The sequence below is a fragment of the Xyrauchen texanus genome, chromosome 3 (genome assembly GCF_025860055.1).
Source record: "Xyrauchen texanus isolate HMW12.3.18 chromosome 3, RBS_HiC_50CHRs, whole genome shotgun sequence".
NCBI lineage: Eukaryota > Metazoa > Chordata > Actinopteri > Cypriniformes > Catostomidae > Xyrauchen > Xyrauchen texanus.
This window is the reverse complement of record NC_068278.1, coordinates 40,772,510-40,786,206: the sequence shown is the minus strand read 5'-3', so window position 1 is coordinate 40,786,206 and position 13,697 is coordinate 40,772,510. Positions and strand designations below refer to the sequence as shown.

The 13,697-nt window shown below is 37.7% G+C and overlaps 1 protein-coding gene across 3 annotated transcripts in view; it reads right to left on the bottom strand.

Moving 5' to 3' along the window:
• Positions 1-10,403: 10,403 nt before the first annotated feature.
• Positions 10,404-13,697, bottom strand: part of LOC127630164 (dual specificity testis-specific protein kinase 2-like) — a 28,218-nt gene continuing 24,924 nt past the window's right edge. For all 3 annotated transcript variants that reach the window (XM_052107636.1, XM_052107644.1, XM_052107651.1), the window contains 4 exons: positions 12,595-12,762; positions 12,388-12,471; positions 12,171-12,257; positions 10,404-11,905 (listed from right to left, as the gene is read on the bottom strand). In XM_052107636.1, coding sequence (XP_051963596.1) covers positions 11,804-11,905; positions 12,171-12,257; positions 12,388-12,471; positions 12,595-12,762 — 441 coding nt within the window. In that variant the 3' untranslated portion in view covers positions 10,404-11,803. The remainder of the gene's footprint in view (positions 11,906-12,170; positions 12,258-12,387; positions 12,472-12,594; positions 12,763-13,697) is intronic.

The following is a 13,697-nucleotide window of genomic DNA, read 5'->3' as shown; positions in this document are numbered from 1 at the left end:
GGCAGAAAGAGGAAGCAGAGAGATATCTCCATTTGCCCTGAAATTACAAACTCTGTTACACTGGTTCCGAAACCGGGGATTTAGAGGATAACGTAGAGATAAAGATGTTTTGCATAATGTTTGTGGTGTTACTGGTGTTTTGGATCATAAGGAAGTAGTTGATCAAGATATTGCTAAGGGATTGACTGATGAAATGGAAAAAGTGTCTGATGATGAGAGTATTAGAGATGACGACTCTTGCTGTGACAGATATTGGTAAATCTGTTGATGTCTATTCAGTTGAACAAATAAACACTTTTCTGGATGAAACTAAAGGCAAGTGTGTTGAGCTTGAGGAGTTTTTTTCCGATTTGGAAAAGTTTGTTGCATCTGTAATTGAAGCTTGTAAAGAGAGTAGTTTTGAAGGTCTGTTTCTTACTTTTCTTTTTCTTCCTTGTTGCTTCCTTACAATGGATGTCATATAAGTGGGATCCTTAAACATAATTGGGGCTAGGGATAGAAGCAAATGGCCATTATTAAAAGAATGTATTGATTTGAAAGAAATTCAAGTAATATTTTTACAAGAAACGCATAGTAATGTAAATAATGAAGTAGACTGGGGTACGTGGTGGGAGGGGTATTTTGCTCTGAGTCATGGTACTGACCTTAGTGCAGGCGTGGCAATACTTTTGTAATCTAGACTCAAAATAAATGTTTTCTCTAAAAGTGAAGTCGAGAAGGGACGTTTACTTGTTGACAGGTTTGAGATAAGAAATAAGGTTTTTGTTTTAAAAAAGTTTAAGCTCCTATGATAGGTAAAGATACAGTTTTTTTTTTCCATAAATTTAAAGATGTCATTCTTATGTGCATGAGGAATTTCTAATCATTGGAGGGGACTGGAATTGTATTTTAGAAATAATCTGTGATAGAAATGGGGAAGAGCCTCATATTTTGTACTTTTACAGTTAGCTCAAGGAACCTTATAAGTCCCTATGGGTGAAGAAATCAGGAAAGAGAAGAGACGGTGCATGCTCAAATCTGTTCTAGGCCACTTTGTAACAAGCTATCCCAGTTCTTGCTACAGATGTCTGTGACTGCAAACCTGATCTTGGCTGTCAAAATTCCTTTAATTAACAAAATTAGGTGTTTGGTGATGTCATACATTTAAAATCTATAGGGTTCTGTGGGAGACTATTAAAGCATGACAGTGACTTTAGTTTTCTGAACACTACAAGGGTTATAGGACCCCAGGCCAAGAACTCCCCTGACCTTCTGCTGAAAGGTCAAGGCACAGTACTATAGAGCATTTATGAACAGAATGTCTACACTTTGCTTGGTGGCTGAGCTTCATGAGTCATTCCATTTGTGTCACATTGTTTCTCTCCTTGGAGATATAAGAATTTGCTGGCATCTGGTATTCCGTTTAAAGAGTAATAAAATGTCTGGATTACTGATGTTACCTTGGTTCCCTGAAAGGAGGGGACAAGATTATGCGTCTGTAGCTGATACTTTGGGAGCTCCACCTATGTGTGGTGACCTTGAAACCCTATACCATCATGGCAATTTGATTGGCTGGTGGCGCTTGGCGCTCAGCCCTAAGCATGCATCATCACAGGCATATAAGCTGAAGCCCACTGCCACACCATCGTGATTTTCCAACTGCAGGAAGGAGAGTGGATCTCTCGGCCCCTTAACAGTGAAAGATCAGGCGTGCGGCACAGCTACAAAGAGTCTCGTTCCCTCCTATCAGGAAACATATGTTACATCAGTAACCAAGAGGTTTCTTTTCAAATCATTAACATTGATGCTGCGTCAGCAGCTGATGCTGAGGGAGCTGTTTACCATAATTCTGTGCTATGTCTTTACCGGCTGGTCATACAGTACAGGAATGAATGGCCTCAGATGACGTAATGCGCGATTAAACCGGCTAGGTAAGAACCATTCATTCTTTCGAGAGTGCTCAGGCACAACAGGTATGGGCCATCAAGCTGTAATCTCTTGACCGCCTGACCGAGAACCTCGATCAACTCAGTCTCTGAAGCAGATATGGTGTTATTTTCCACTGCTCATGGGCAGATAAAAATACCCTGCTCATCAACTAAGTGTTACCAATTCTCAGCAAGAGGCCTTCAGCGATATAGCACCTTCTTAATCATGATAGAACCACGCACATCGTTTTTAGGGCACAGGTCATCATGGGTGAACCGAACAGGTGTATATGTTGCATATGGAGAATCAGAGGTGGGCAAGGCTATTGGTCAATGTCAACGACAAATCCTCCTCCTAATCTCTAATTATGCTGCTCTTTTAGTTTGTTAGTTTGAAACACAGTGTGAATTAGAATTAAAACAGAACATTGTAACAGCAAAGCATTGGTTTAGGGTTCCAGAGAGCAAAAAATCTACGCGACCCTAAAATAAGTAAATTCTGATGGTGTGGTGCTGGGCTCCAGCTTATATGCCCTTGATGGCACATGCATAGGGAAGTATTTTTTTAACATAGGGCAAATCAAATTGGGGTGATGGTATAGGATTTCAAGTTCACCACCCTTAGGAGCTCCCTTAGCATCAGATAGTGATGGAGCGTCATGGTACCACTGTTCATGTCCCAAAAAATGTAAGTACCATTGTATCATGTACAAAAAACATGGCATTGCCATGGTACCATGTACAAAAATGTGTTTGTATCATGGTACACATATTCATTTTTAACTATATTACCATGGAAAATGTCCCAAAAGAATGTCAGTATCATTGTACCATGTCCATGGTATTGTCATGACACCATGTAATAAATAAATAAAAGAATTATGTTAGAACCATGGTACCATGTCTAAAAACTTTGTTTGAAACATGTCCAAAAAAAAAAACATTGTACACATAAAAAAAAATAGGTACTTTTTTCAATTGCGCTCATCAATTTCAGAATAATGACAATGCAGTTCACTGAAGCTTTTAAATATAGCATGTGTAATCCTTGTTTGTTATACTCTATCTAGACCTTTCTCATTCTCTGTCTCGCTGTTTTGCTCTTGTTTAGTATTTTTCTTCTCTTTATATCGCTCTTTTCCCTTCCTGTCCTTGTTTTATTTTTGCCTGTTTCTTTTTCAGTTTTTGCTTATGTTTCATGTTTAAATCTTCTGGATGATAAAAGGCAGAGTATTCTGCACACACACACACACACACACACACACACACACACACACACACACACACACACACACACACACACACACACACACACACACACACACACACACACACACTTAAGCAATGCAACCTCTATTAATTCCACCTCCCATTCTCTCTCCACCTCATTGCTTGTCACTCTGTGTGCAACGTATAGCTCACTGTGGCAGCGGGGGCGTGGTCTTACACTCACATTACCTCAATCCTGCAGACCGTCTTTAATTTATCATCTTTACATAGTTCTATCTCACATTTTCTCCCACTGCCATTTTTCACTTGCTCCTCTGATTGCACTCTACTGCCCTGAGGCTGAGTTTCTTCATCATTGCGTTTGTCATTTCCACCACTTCCTTCTATTTTCATAATCTTTCCTCCCACCTGGCTTCTACTCAGCACAAAATAGAAAATCAGTAAGAGCTCAGTATACAGATACAGTCTATATTGTGCAGATCCTGCAATATTAAAAATACCCCTACATGTAACTGGTTTATTAGACAATAAAAAATTATCAGAGTTGACCTATAGACCAATATAGACTGATGAATCACAATAAAAAAAATAAAAATGAAAAAAGAGAATTCTATGTGATGGTATTATTTTTTTTTTACCTTATATGTTTTTTTTTTTTTTTTTTTTTTACTTTAAACACACAACACAAAATTACACACTTCAGCATTAATGTTAAAATACTTTCTCCTATCACAGCTTTCAGTAATATTTAGAGACAACTGTATATAAGGTATTCATTAGTAGATTTCCCTGAAAAGTGTCAAAACTATGTCTCTGTGGCACTGTGAAAACAATGCGCTGTTTGTCGACCAGCCTGACACAATGTTGAGAGTTTGAGTCAAGACTATCTGTTTTCTGACCAATGGCAGCCCGTTTTAGTGTTCAGAAAACGTGTTTGAAAACAATCATAAGGGGTGATTTCTTTAGCAAAGTGCAACTATTACTATTGCTCTGACCTTAGTTTGGGGGAAGATTTAGAAAAATCCTTAACTCAATTATATTTCTTTTGACAAAACTTTGTCACGTAAGTCATCCCAGACCATTTGGCTTTATGAGGATATGTGTGGTATGACTTTATAAGTAATCAAGCATACAATGTTCATCCGTCAGGTAAAAACAAGCGAAAAAAGACTTATCACTGAAAACAGAGTAGAGGGTTTATATCTACAGAACAAATAATTGGTGTCACTAAATTTTCCTTATTTCCCCAAGTGAAAAGAGGCCACACTCCTGTTTCCACATAGCAACCACCAAGCAATGCCCTAGCAACCACCCAGAACACCATATCGGCACTAGAACATCGACATGGGTGTGAGCATGTTTAAATGTACAGAGGCCCTTGATCCTGAGGTCCACCACTATATCATGGCAGTAGAACATCAGACGTGGGGGTGGGCTCTTTGACTTGGGGAGTCTTTTGACATTGTGGCAGCAAGCACAACTCACATTTTCTTTAGAAAATATACTGTGGCAGGGCGGAGGGCGGGGCCGGGTCATGATCATACACACCCGGTCCCGTCCTCCGCCCTGCCACATATACCTATCAAATTATTTTTGCAATTCTGTTAGGGGACACTAGTGGCACAGAAATGTTAGACACTCTTCCACTTTTATTATTAAGAAGGAGAAATGTGGTATCACTAAACACAAACCATCTTTTATGTATCTATTAAAAACAAAATTTAAAGTAATGTGGTTGTAAGGGTGTTGCATACGATGTCATGTGAAAATCCAAAACTCTCTGAAACTTTTAAAGTTAAGCTGATTTTAACAATAAACGCATGACTACAACAAAACCCGCCAGAATTTCTTATCAACACCCGCTCAAGCTCTCAAAAAAATGTCTTTGACTATTAGTGCTAAGAAAGATTGCTGTCCCACTCTTCACCACATTCTCTCTGGGGGGCACTGGTTATTTTAGCTTCAGCATTGGCCTATTGCATCCTCAACCTATAAACAAGAGCATACAGTAAAGAGTCATGACAGAAACGGAACTCTCATGATTCTATGTCGAACTATTTCTGTGTCCTTCCTCTGACCCTCCTGATCTTGACCAGGCACATTTTTCATATACAGTAGAGCTCGATTCCTGGACTGATTCTCTTTCTCTGAGCACTTTAGTCCACTTTCTTTTCACTGATGCAGATTCCTGCTCTCTCTTCCCCTTCTCTACTCACTGTTAGATTAGTATTGATCACAAGGCAACACTTGCTTAAAATAACTGTCTGCAACTTGTTCAAGCCTGCAGTTTTCTGGGACAAGGTTGCATTGCATCTCTAGTGTGCAGGCATGTTGGAATGTCATAAGGGACATCACTAAAATTCACAGGGACCAGAACACCTTAGGGAGCCTCACTGAGGACATTTTTGGCAATAGTTCCTTAAAAGGCTCAATGAATCATTCCTAAGTACTAACCCACTTTATGATCTCTCTTTTACTATTTTCAATTTGCTCAAGTTTTATTCTAAGCCCTTTTGAGAACTAGACCTATGGTTATCAGATAAAAAATGGCCCTGTCTTTGAGACCATCATATGCTGGGGGCAGAGCTCTGATCTTCCCCCAAACACCTGCTATTGGCATAGCTGTAAATCCTGTGTCATTTCAGCACTTCAATTAAAGAAAACAGTAATGTACAGCCCCATTTACAGATACACAAAGCACCAGAGAGCCTTCCCAGAATACAAATTAGCGTTTGCAAAGGTTCAGCGATACAGCAATACCTCTGCTTTATGTGGTCAGCAAATTTGAGGTCAGTTTTAAGTGAATAAATTAATAGGCATTTCTTCCAAGGGCTCAAGAATGCATCACTACACAATTTGCAAAGTGAGGGCATAAGGATGTTTTCTGAACAGAGGCAGGACCGCCATCAGGATTTATGGACAGGGGGACCCCTGTGCGGAGTGCATGTACGCTGCTTGTACATGCTCATTGCCAACCTGAATATGAAAAATGAATATTCTAATAAAGAGTGTTTTCTTTCTCTTAATGATTTTTGTTTTATTTTTAAAAAAAACACAGCAAGCCCTACTTACCCCTGCACTGCCCTCATCCACACCCACTCCAGCACCATCCACCACCACCCACCCATCCTTGTGTTACTCACTCACTCACTCACTGTTTAGGGATGCTAGTCTCTCCCTCAGTGGCCCTGCTCTGCATGGTGGGGATGCTCGTCTCTCCCTCTGGTTTCTGATAGAGGGTGATATCATAGGAAGTGTCTGATTATTGTCATGCTCACTTCAGGCCTAAAAATGAGCTAATTGCAAGCTTTAGTAATTCCAGCAGGTTGGGGTCAAGTGCAGGTGGACCTGTCACTGTCTTTGCTGCCTACATTGCACTGGGGAAAATTGTGATGTTTATTTATTAATATAGATAGACGTTGAATAAAAATGTAGACTTCTCATCATTGGTAACGTGTACCACATTAACAAAGCTACTCTTTGTCCCACATTTGGTTTGTTGGGATCTGGTCACCCCTAGTGTGTGTGTATGTGAAGCGCAGCTCCGAAACAGAGTAGACTGGCCGCAGCAGCGTGATTATAAATGACACCAAAACGTTAAAAAGAATCGTGATGTCGGAGCTTATCAATACTACGGTCTTTAATAATTTTAAAGTATAAAATAAAATACAAATATTTAAAAAAATAACATTTGCCCATCGCCTCTCTACTACTTTCGTTCACATTTGCTCTTGTTTGCTCACTTTTCTTTTTTTAGCCTTTGGTGAGGCATTTTGACTCTCTAACCAGTCCCTGCTTTGCACAATGCACATCACGTGTGTTCCACACATCTGATTGGCCAGGTGTTTCGACTGAACCATTTTCAGAATAACAGTGAGAGGATGGGGTATCAGAATCAGATGACAAGTTGAAATGTGTTTTAATTACAAATGTATGTATTTATCATGTAAATACATATACATTCTATTTTCGGTGATATAAATCAGTAAGTAAATTGTTGCACTTGATCCCATTAAGGGTTAACTATAGACCTTTGCATGGGCCCCCCTGGGCCTTGGGCCAGGGTCATCTGTACCCTTTGATCCCACCTGATGGCAGGCCTGAACAAGAGGTGTATTGGAAAACAAACTGTATTGCTAATGGTACTGAAAACTGGGTTGCAGTGTTGCTGACCAATGAATGGATTTTACCACTCTTACTCACTCAGGGTGAAAAGTATGTATTTATGAATTTATAATCTGTTGTTTTCTCTCCTTTTCTTCAGCAAGAAAGTGGACAAATCATTTACTCAAGCGTAAAGGGTTAGGCTTTGAGTTGTTCGCTCCGCGCAGTGTATGATATGTTTTTGATCTCTCGCTGGATGGCAGAGGCTGGCAATGACGGATCACATGTGTCAGTCCTCCTGTTACTTGTCACTTTTTTATTTACAAAGTATAGAATACTAGCAATAAACAATGGTGACTGCGTCTGAATTGGTTTTAATTTTCTTATAAATTGAGGGTTATTTAACTTTTATTTTGCATTAAGGCATTTATACTGAGTTTACTTGCAATTTATCAGTTCCATTTATCCTTGTACAATGTTAATTTCTAACGGGAAGGAAACTTTAGCTCATTTGTGGCTGGAGAGTGCCAGTTATAGGCTTACTATTGCATAGAACACCTCCGAATGTTGGCCTACTTGTTCACTCTCACTCAAAGAAATTGCAATATTCTATTCTTATAGATCTATTTATCAATGTCTTTTTATGAATTTACTTTCCAATTAGAGCGGTAGAATTACCGAATTGGCACAAAACTGCCAGTTACCTGTAGGTCAGTCCAGGCAACCACCATTGCGTTACAGAGACCCAATTTTGTATAAAAAAAAATGGCTAATTAAATGTATTGAACTGTTTTAATGTATTAACGCATTTATAAGAAATTTACTTGCAAATAATTTTTGGAATTTGCAATTCTTCACTTAGCCTGACACCATGTGGCAGTTATCTTCCAGTGAATATAATGCAAGGAGAAATAGACCTGGTAAATTTAAAATATACACTACATATAAAGGCCATACTACATTAAAATAAAATAAAAAAATAAAAAAGCAGTCAGTTCCCTAACCCAAATCCCCGTGCTAATGGTACAGCCCACAGGCCAAATTGCAAGACACAAAAACTGGAAAAATAGAAAATCTGTGATCTAGTAAAAATTTTGAAAAAGTTAAATGAGAGAAAAGGTAAATTATCAATTTTTGAAGTAACGGTAAAAAATTACAAATTAAAGTTGGCTTTTTCTGTTTTTGCATTTGGATTGGTATGGTCTGAAAAAATGTATTGTAAAGCATTACACATGGCCATACATCCAACGAGCCACATAGAAGGCATTTCGTAAAAATGTAGGTATAATAACATGATTTTGTGAGGCCAGGTTGGGTCACAATGTAGAAACATGTTGAAAATCTGGGATTTAAAATCCTATGTTAACCTGGAAATAAACAAAGTTTAAGGATGTTTCAATGTAAAATAAAGAAGAAATGTTAAATATTCTGCACAATTGCTAGGCCACATTATTACACTGATCATGTGAACTCATTTGTGCAAAAGGTCAGATTTCTTATTATCCATTTAAGCACAAGATGGTCTTTGGAGCATTTTCAACTTTTCACTCAAATTGTTATGCTGATAATATAATTTTTAATAAAATATTAATTATATTAAATATTAAAAATGGAAAATAGAAGATGTAATCTCAGACGTTTGGACCCATGTCTCACAATGATAAACAGTTCTATACTTTATCCCTATTAGTTTAATTTTCTGTTAACTTAATGGATTTTTTTGTGTAATAGAAAGATCTATAATCTGCTGCCCAGATTAGTAGTAGCATTTTGCAAAAATGCATTCAAATAAAATGTGACATTTGTACTTATGCCTCATATATGTGGCCAGAATTTCTGTGATATGCCTTGTAAACTCCTCCAAAGTTGTTCTATGTGACCTGTCCCCTCCTTTGTACTACATTTCACACTCCATTAGCTAGACACATTTATTGTATTCTGCTGAGAATCTTAAACCTTACTGAAGAGGTAATACTCAGTGGCACATGAAACCATCATTGCCAGGCACAATAAACCCTTTAACAGTATTACACTAAAATATATATTGTTGTACCCCATAAACTAGTCTCTGTGCTTCCTTAAATTATTTTAATGTTTACATGTCAGTGATCACTGGGCATATTTCTGTGTTATGCTATGATGTGCTACGGTTCTTATGGCAGGAGCTCTGGCATTTGAAAGGTTTCCATCGATCATAACTCTCATAACAGGCTGTGGGAAGCACATGAACCCCACAGAGGATCCAGTGTCCTCTAGAAGCATTTGTTTGTGGTGGGGGTTGAATGAAGTTCAGAAGCAGCAGGGCTGAATGAACATCAGACTTCTATCCCTCCAGGTGGACACACAACATTGAACCCGCAGATGACAGCTGATGAGCGGGCAGCAAGACTTGATGGTGCAGATGTGAAAATGTCTCATAAATGCTTTGATTATTTCCTTCTGTTCTGCAATATTTCTGTTGCTATCTGGGGCTTGTCTTTTGTGTTGCATTTGCTCACCTGATGATGATACATGCGCCTGTTTCAAACAGGCCTGTCAGTGAGTAGCCTAACATTTAAATTTTCCTCTAAGCCCTCTAAAGATGAACACAAGACATTTTGAATACAAACTTGCATGTTTGTTAAATGTGATATAGATAACGTCCATGGCTGTTTTAAGTTACCGGTCATTGGAGTTAATTCTATTGCCCAACATCACATAAAAGACATTAATCCCATGGTGCGCTGATTATCTTTCATGAATATTCTTATAATGCATGGAGTGATAAAAGGCACCACAAAGAAGCCTGGTCTAAAATGTCATTAGCATTGGGTTTCAGAAGAGTCCACACGCAGAGAAAGTTGCCAGGTAACTAGACATAAAAGCAAGCAAAGCTCTTCTTTTTTCCATGAACTGGCCGTCCACTCCTGCAAGCAAAGCTCATTGTTTTTGCCGCATAATGATTGTTTAAACTATAGTTTCTTGTCATACTTTTATCTATCAGGCAGGGAAAGGAACTCCAACTTTGCTTTGATACTGTGCAATACGAGATCTTATCAATAGTTTGCATAAAATTTGAATACAAATTAGCCCAGTGCATCTGAACAGCTCAATTCTCAATGTTGTGCAAAAAAAAACAAACAAACAAAAAAACACTTGCCATAATGAAACGACTAGTGGTTTTTCCAATGCTTTATTTGAAAAATATACACACCATTCAAATAAGTTTCCCTTCATCTTTATATAATATGTATTACAAAAACACTACAAACTACTGAAAGATCAGCCCTGATTTCAAGGGACAGGGAGGTTAGCATGACATATTTCTCTCCAAGAGATTTCCAAGACTAGAGGAAAGCACTAGCATCCTCTTTGAGGCACTGAATGTAGCTTTTGTTAATGTTAACTTTAATGTTAAGAGGCAATTCACAAAAAAATTTAAATAAAAAACAGCTTTTACTGAACTAATAAATTAAAACAAATAACAAGAAAAAAGTACAAATAAAACAACAACGTGCCATTCATACAGAATGCTATTGCATACATTTCTGTGTTTTAATTTTCTATGTAAACATGCATGACTAGACAGATGCCTTTGATGCTTGCTGTTTTTTCAGCATCTCACTCATTGAGCATCATGTCTTTAAGACATTGTAGATTTAACATTGTAATAGCACGTCTCAAGACATCATTGAACAGCATCTAGCTTTCTAATGCAGTAACATGATCTGTCTGAATGGCCTTTAAATGTGCCAAATTATGCAATCAGTTACATTGATGTGTCTTGTGATGAGGGGGAATCAAGTGGTATGGGAAGTGGACCTCTATGGTAGCCTACATTGGTAAAAATGTGTCTCGGCCCCAGTGAATTTATAGCAAAGGCCTAGATTGCAGCCCCACCTTACTATATTATGTTCAGTGACTTCAAGAAATGTTTTAAGATAAGCTGTTTGGTGGAACAATCTTGCATGTTTTTGATACTTTTGCAACTGAAATTCATTATATTTAAAAGAAAAAAGGTCTTTAGCACCAAAATACCTACAAATAACTTTCTCATAGACAATTTAAATCAAAACTGGCTATGTACTGTATACATTTACCAAAGCCTTTAGACCAATGACATACTTTGTGACATTTAAGTTAATTATTTTCATATAATTGGTTATAGTAGCCATTGAAGTCTGATTTAGGGTGATTTTAGATTTAAAAGTATTAATATAAAAACAGAAACAATGATTTGTTTACAGTCTCTTACAGTCTGTGGCTTTGTAAAGGTTGACACTGCAAACAGCTAACACTGTAGCTGAAACCTGAAAACACATTTCTATTTGTATACCATTACTGTACATTATATACTATGTACAGCTGTGCTGAGTTGAACTGTAATGATGGTATGTCTTATTACCTGATGAGCGTCCATAATAAATTATGTGACCTTTTTGTTGATCTGCTCTTTTAATGCAAACAGCTCTAAAAGAAATGTTCAGTTCAGCTGCATTTGTATTTGTCATTAAGCTCTGTCTGTGTACAGAACTCCAGCTGTTCATGTCCACTGCAGAACAGATGGGAGGACTTGCTGCAGCTCAACCTGTGGAGAGATCAGTGTGAGGAGGCTCCAAAGTTTCAGCAATTTCACCTAATTCCTCCTGGAGCTCTGAGAAAGATGGCCTTCGAAAAGCTTCTAACTGGAAGTGGGAGAAAAACTAATTTTAATGAAACACAGGAGATGTTAGGTATAAATGTAAGTCTGTGTCATCATTTACTTTTATTATATGGAACACAGTCAGTGAATGGTTACTGAGGCTATTTTTCTGCCTAAAATATCCTCTTGTGCTTAACTGAAGGAAGAAAGTCATAAGACTCAAAGTGTCAACAAGTGTCCAAATACGTTTTGGGCCACTGTATGTACATTGTTACATTCACAGTCTCAGAGGTTGAAAAGCAACTTACCAGACAGCAGCTGGCTGCCAGCTCCAAAAGATGCTGAGGACACCCACTGGCCATTTTCCTGAATGCGGACACATCTAAGCCAAAGTCCTGCAACATAAACATCCATATATGCATACAGGGACAGTAGTTCAAGAGAAAAGTAAAGCTCACTAAATTCTGACATTGAATTAGATTTTATATTTCAGAGTACAAGGATCAATATTGATATTTAAAAAACCTGAGTTCTTGGAAGGATTTCTGGGTCGGCTGGGACCCTAGCCAGAATTTCACACAACACAATTCCAAATGAGAACACATCCACCTAACAAAGCAAAATGAAAGCAAAATTAGCAAGAAAGAAAAAAAAACACTTCAGAACATTAAGTTGAATCACCACAAATGTATGTGTCACTCTGGCTAGACAGAGCTACGTTTGATTCATCACCTTACGGTCATATGGTTCCCCACGGAGCATCTCAGGGGCCATCCAGAAGGCGGAGCCCACAAGTGAAAGCTTCCTGTCCTTTGCAGGAAGTTCTACAACTTCTCTAGCCAAGCCAAAATCAGTGACCAGTGCCTCTTTGCCTCTTGCGGTCACCCTTATCAGACAATTCTGTGTAAAAAGAGACACAAAAAAAAACAAGGGTTTAATTACATAAATTAAATATTTTTTTCTCTTTTTTATGAATGTAATTTTATGAATGTAATGTATATATATATATATTTTTTTTTTTTTTTTTTTTAGAATAGACAATTTTCAAAAAGGACATAAAGGCAGAATAAAAGTATTCCATTCTACTCAAATGGTTTAATCCATGCCTTCTGATGAAATATGTAATATGTTTCTTTGTGTAAGAAACAGGCCAAAATTTAATCCATTTGTCACTTTAAATCTCGCTATAAAATTATTTGTGTAAACTACTATTATTTTGTTTTCAATGCTAAACATGAAAACAATAGTTCTCATGATCAAAGCCACCTCAGTTGAGAAATTCCTGGAATGTCAGATAAATTTTTTTTTAAAAAGGCACGTATGCCAAAAGCACATATGCATTAGTATTAAACAATGATTTTATTGTGCTCCTGTATGAGTGGATCTCCAACAACGTGTCATTCATAATAACGGCCAGAAGGGGGCGGCAACAACTAGAATAAAGCTTTTCACATCTCGCCCACAGTCTTCCAAAACCGTTTAGCGTCACGGAACTTCTCATTTATAAAATCTGAACGTGTTGTCTTGTAACAATCAAATAAGTCCATTTATGGCAGTGTATTTATGGGAGACTTAAGGCATTGAATATAAGGATGCCAAATAAACGTAAGCCAACCACAAAAGAAAAGGTTTTAACCATGGTGACTGACTGGATTTTGTAAACAAATCCTGTGTAAATAAAGTAAGCTAAATGACATCTAAATATAAATGATTTATAAAAAACATATTAAGATACTGTACGCGACTGCTGCCGTGTGCTTTAGTATAAGCAGGCTGATACAGTATGTACAGTAGTCTATATTGGAGACAATGACTGGCAGCGGAGAGGTAGAACT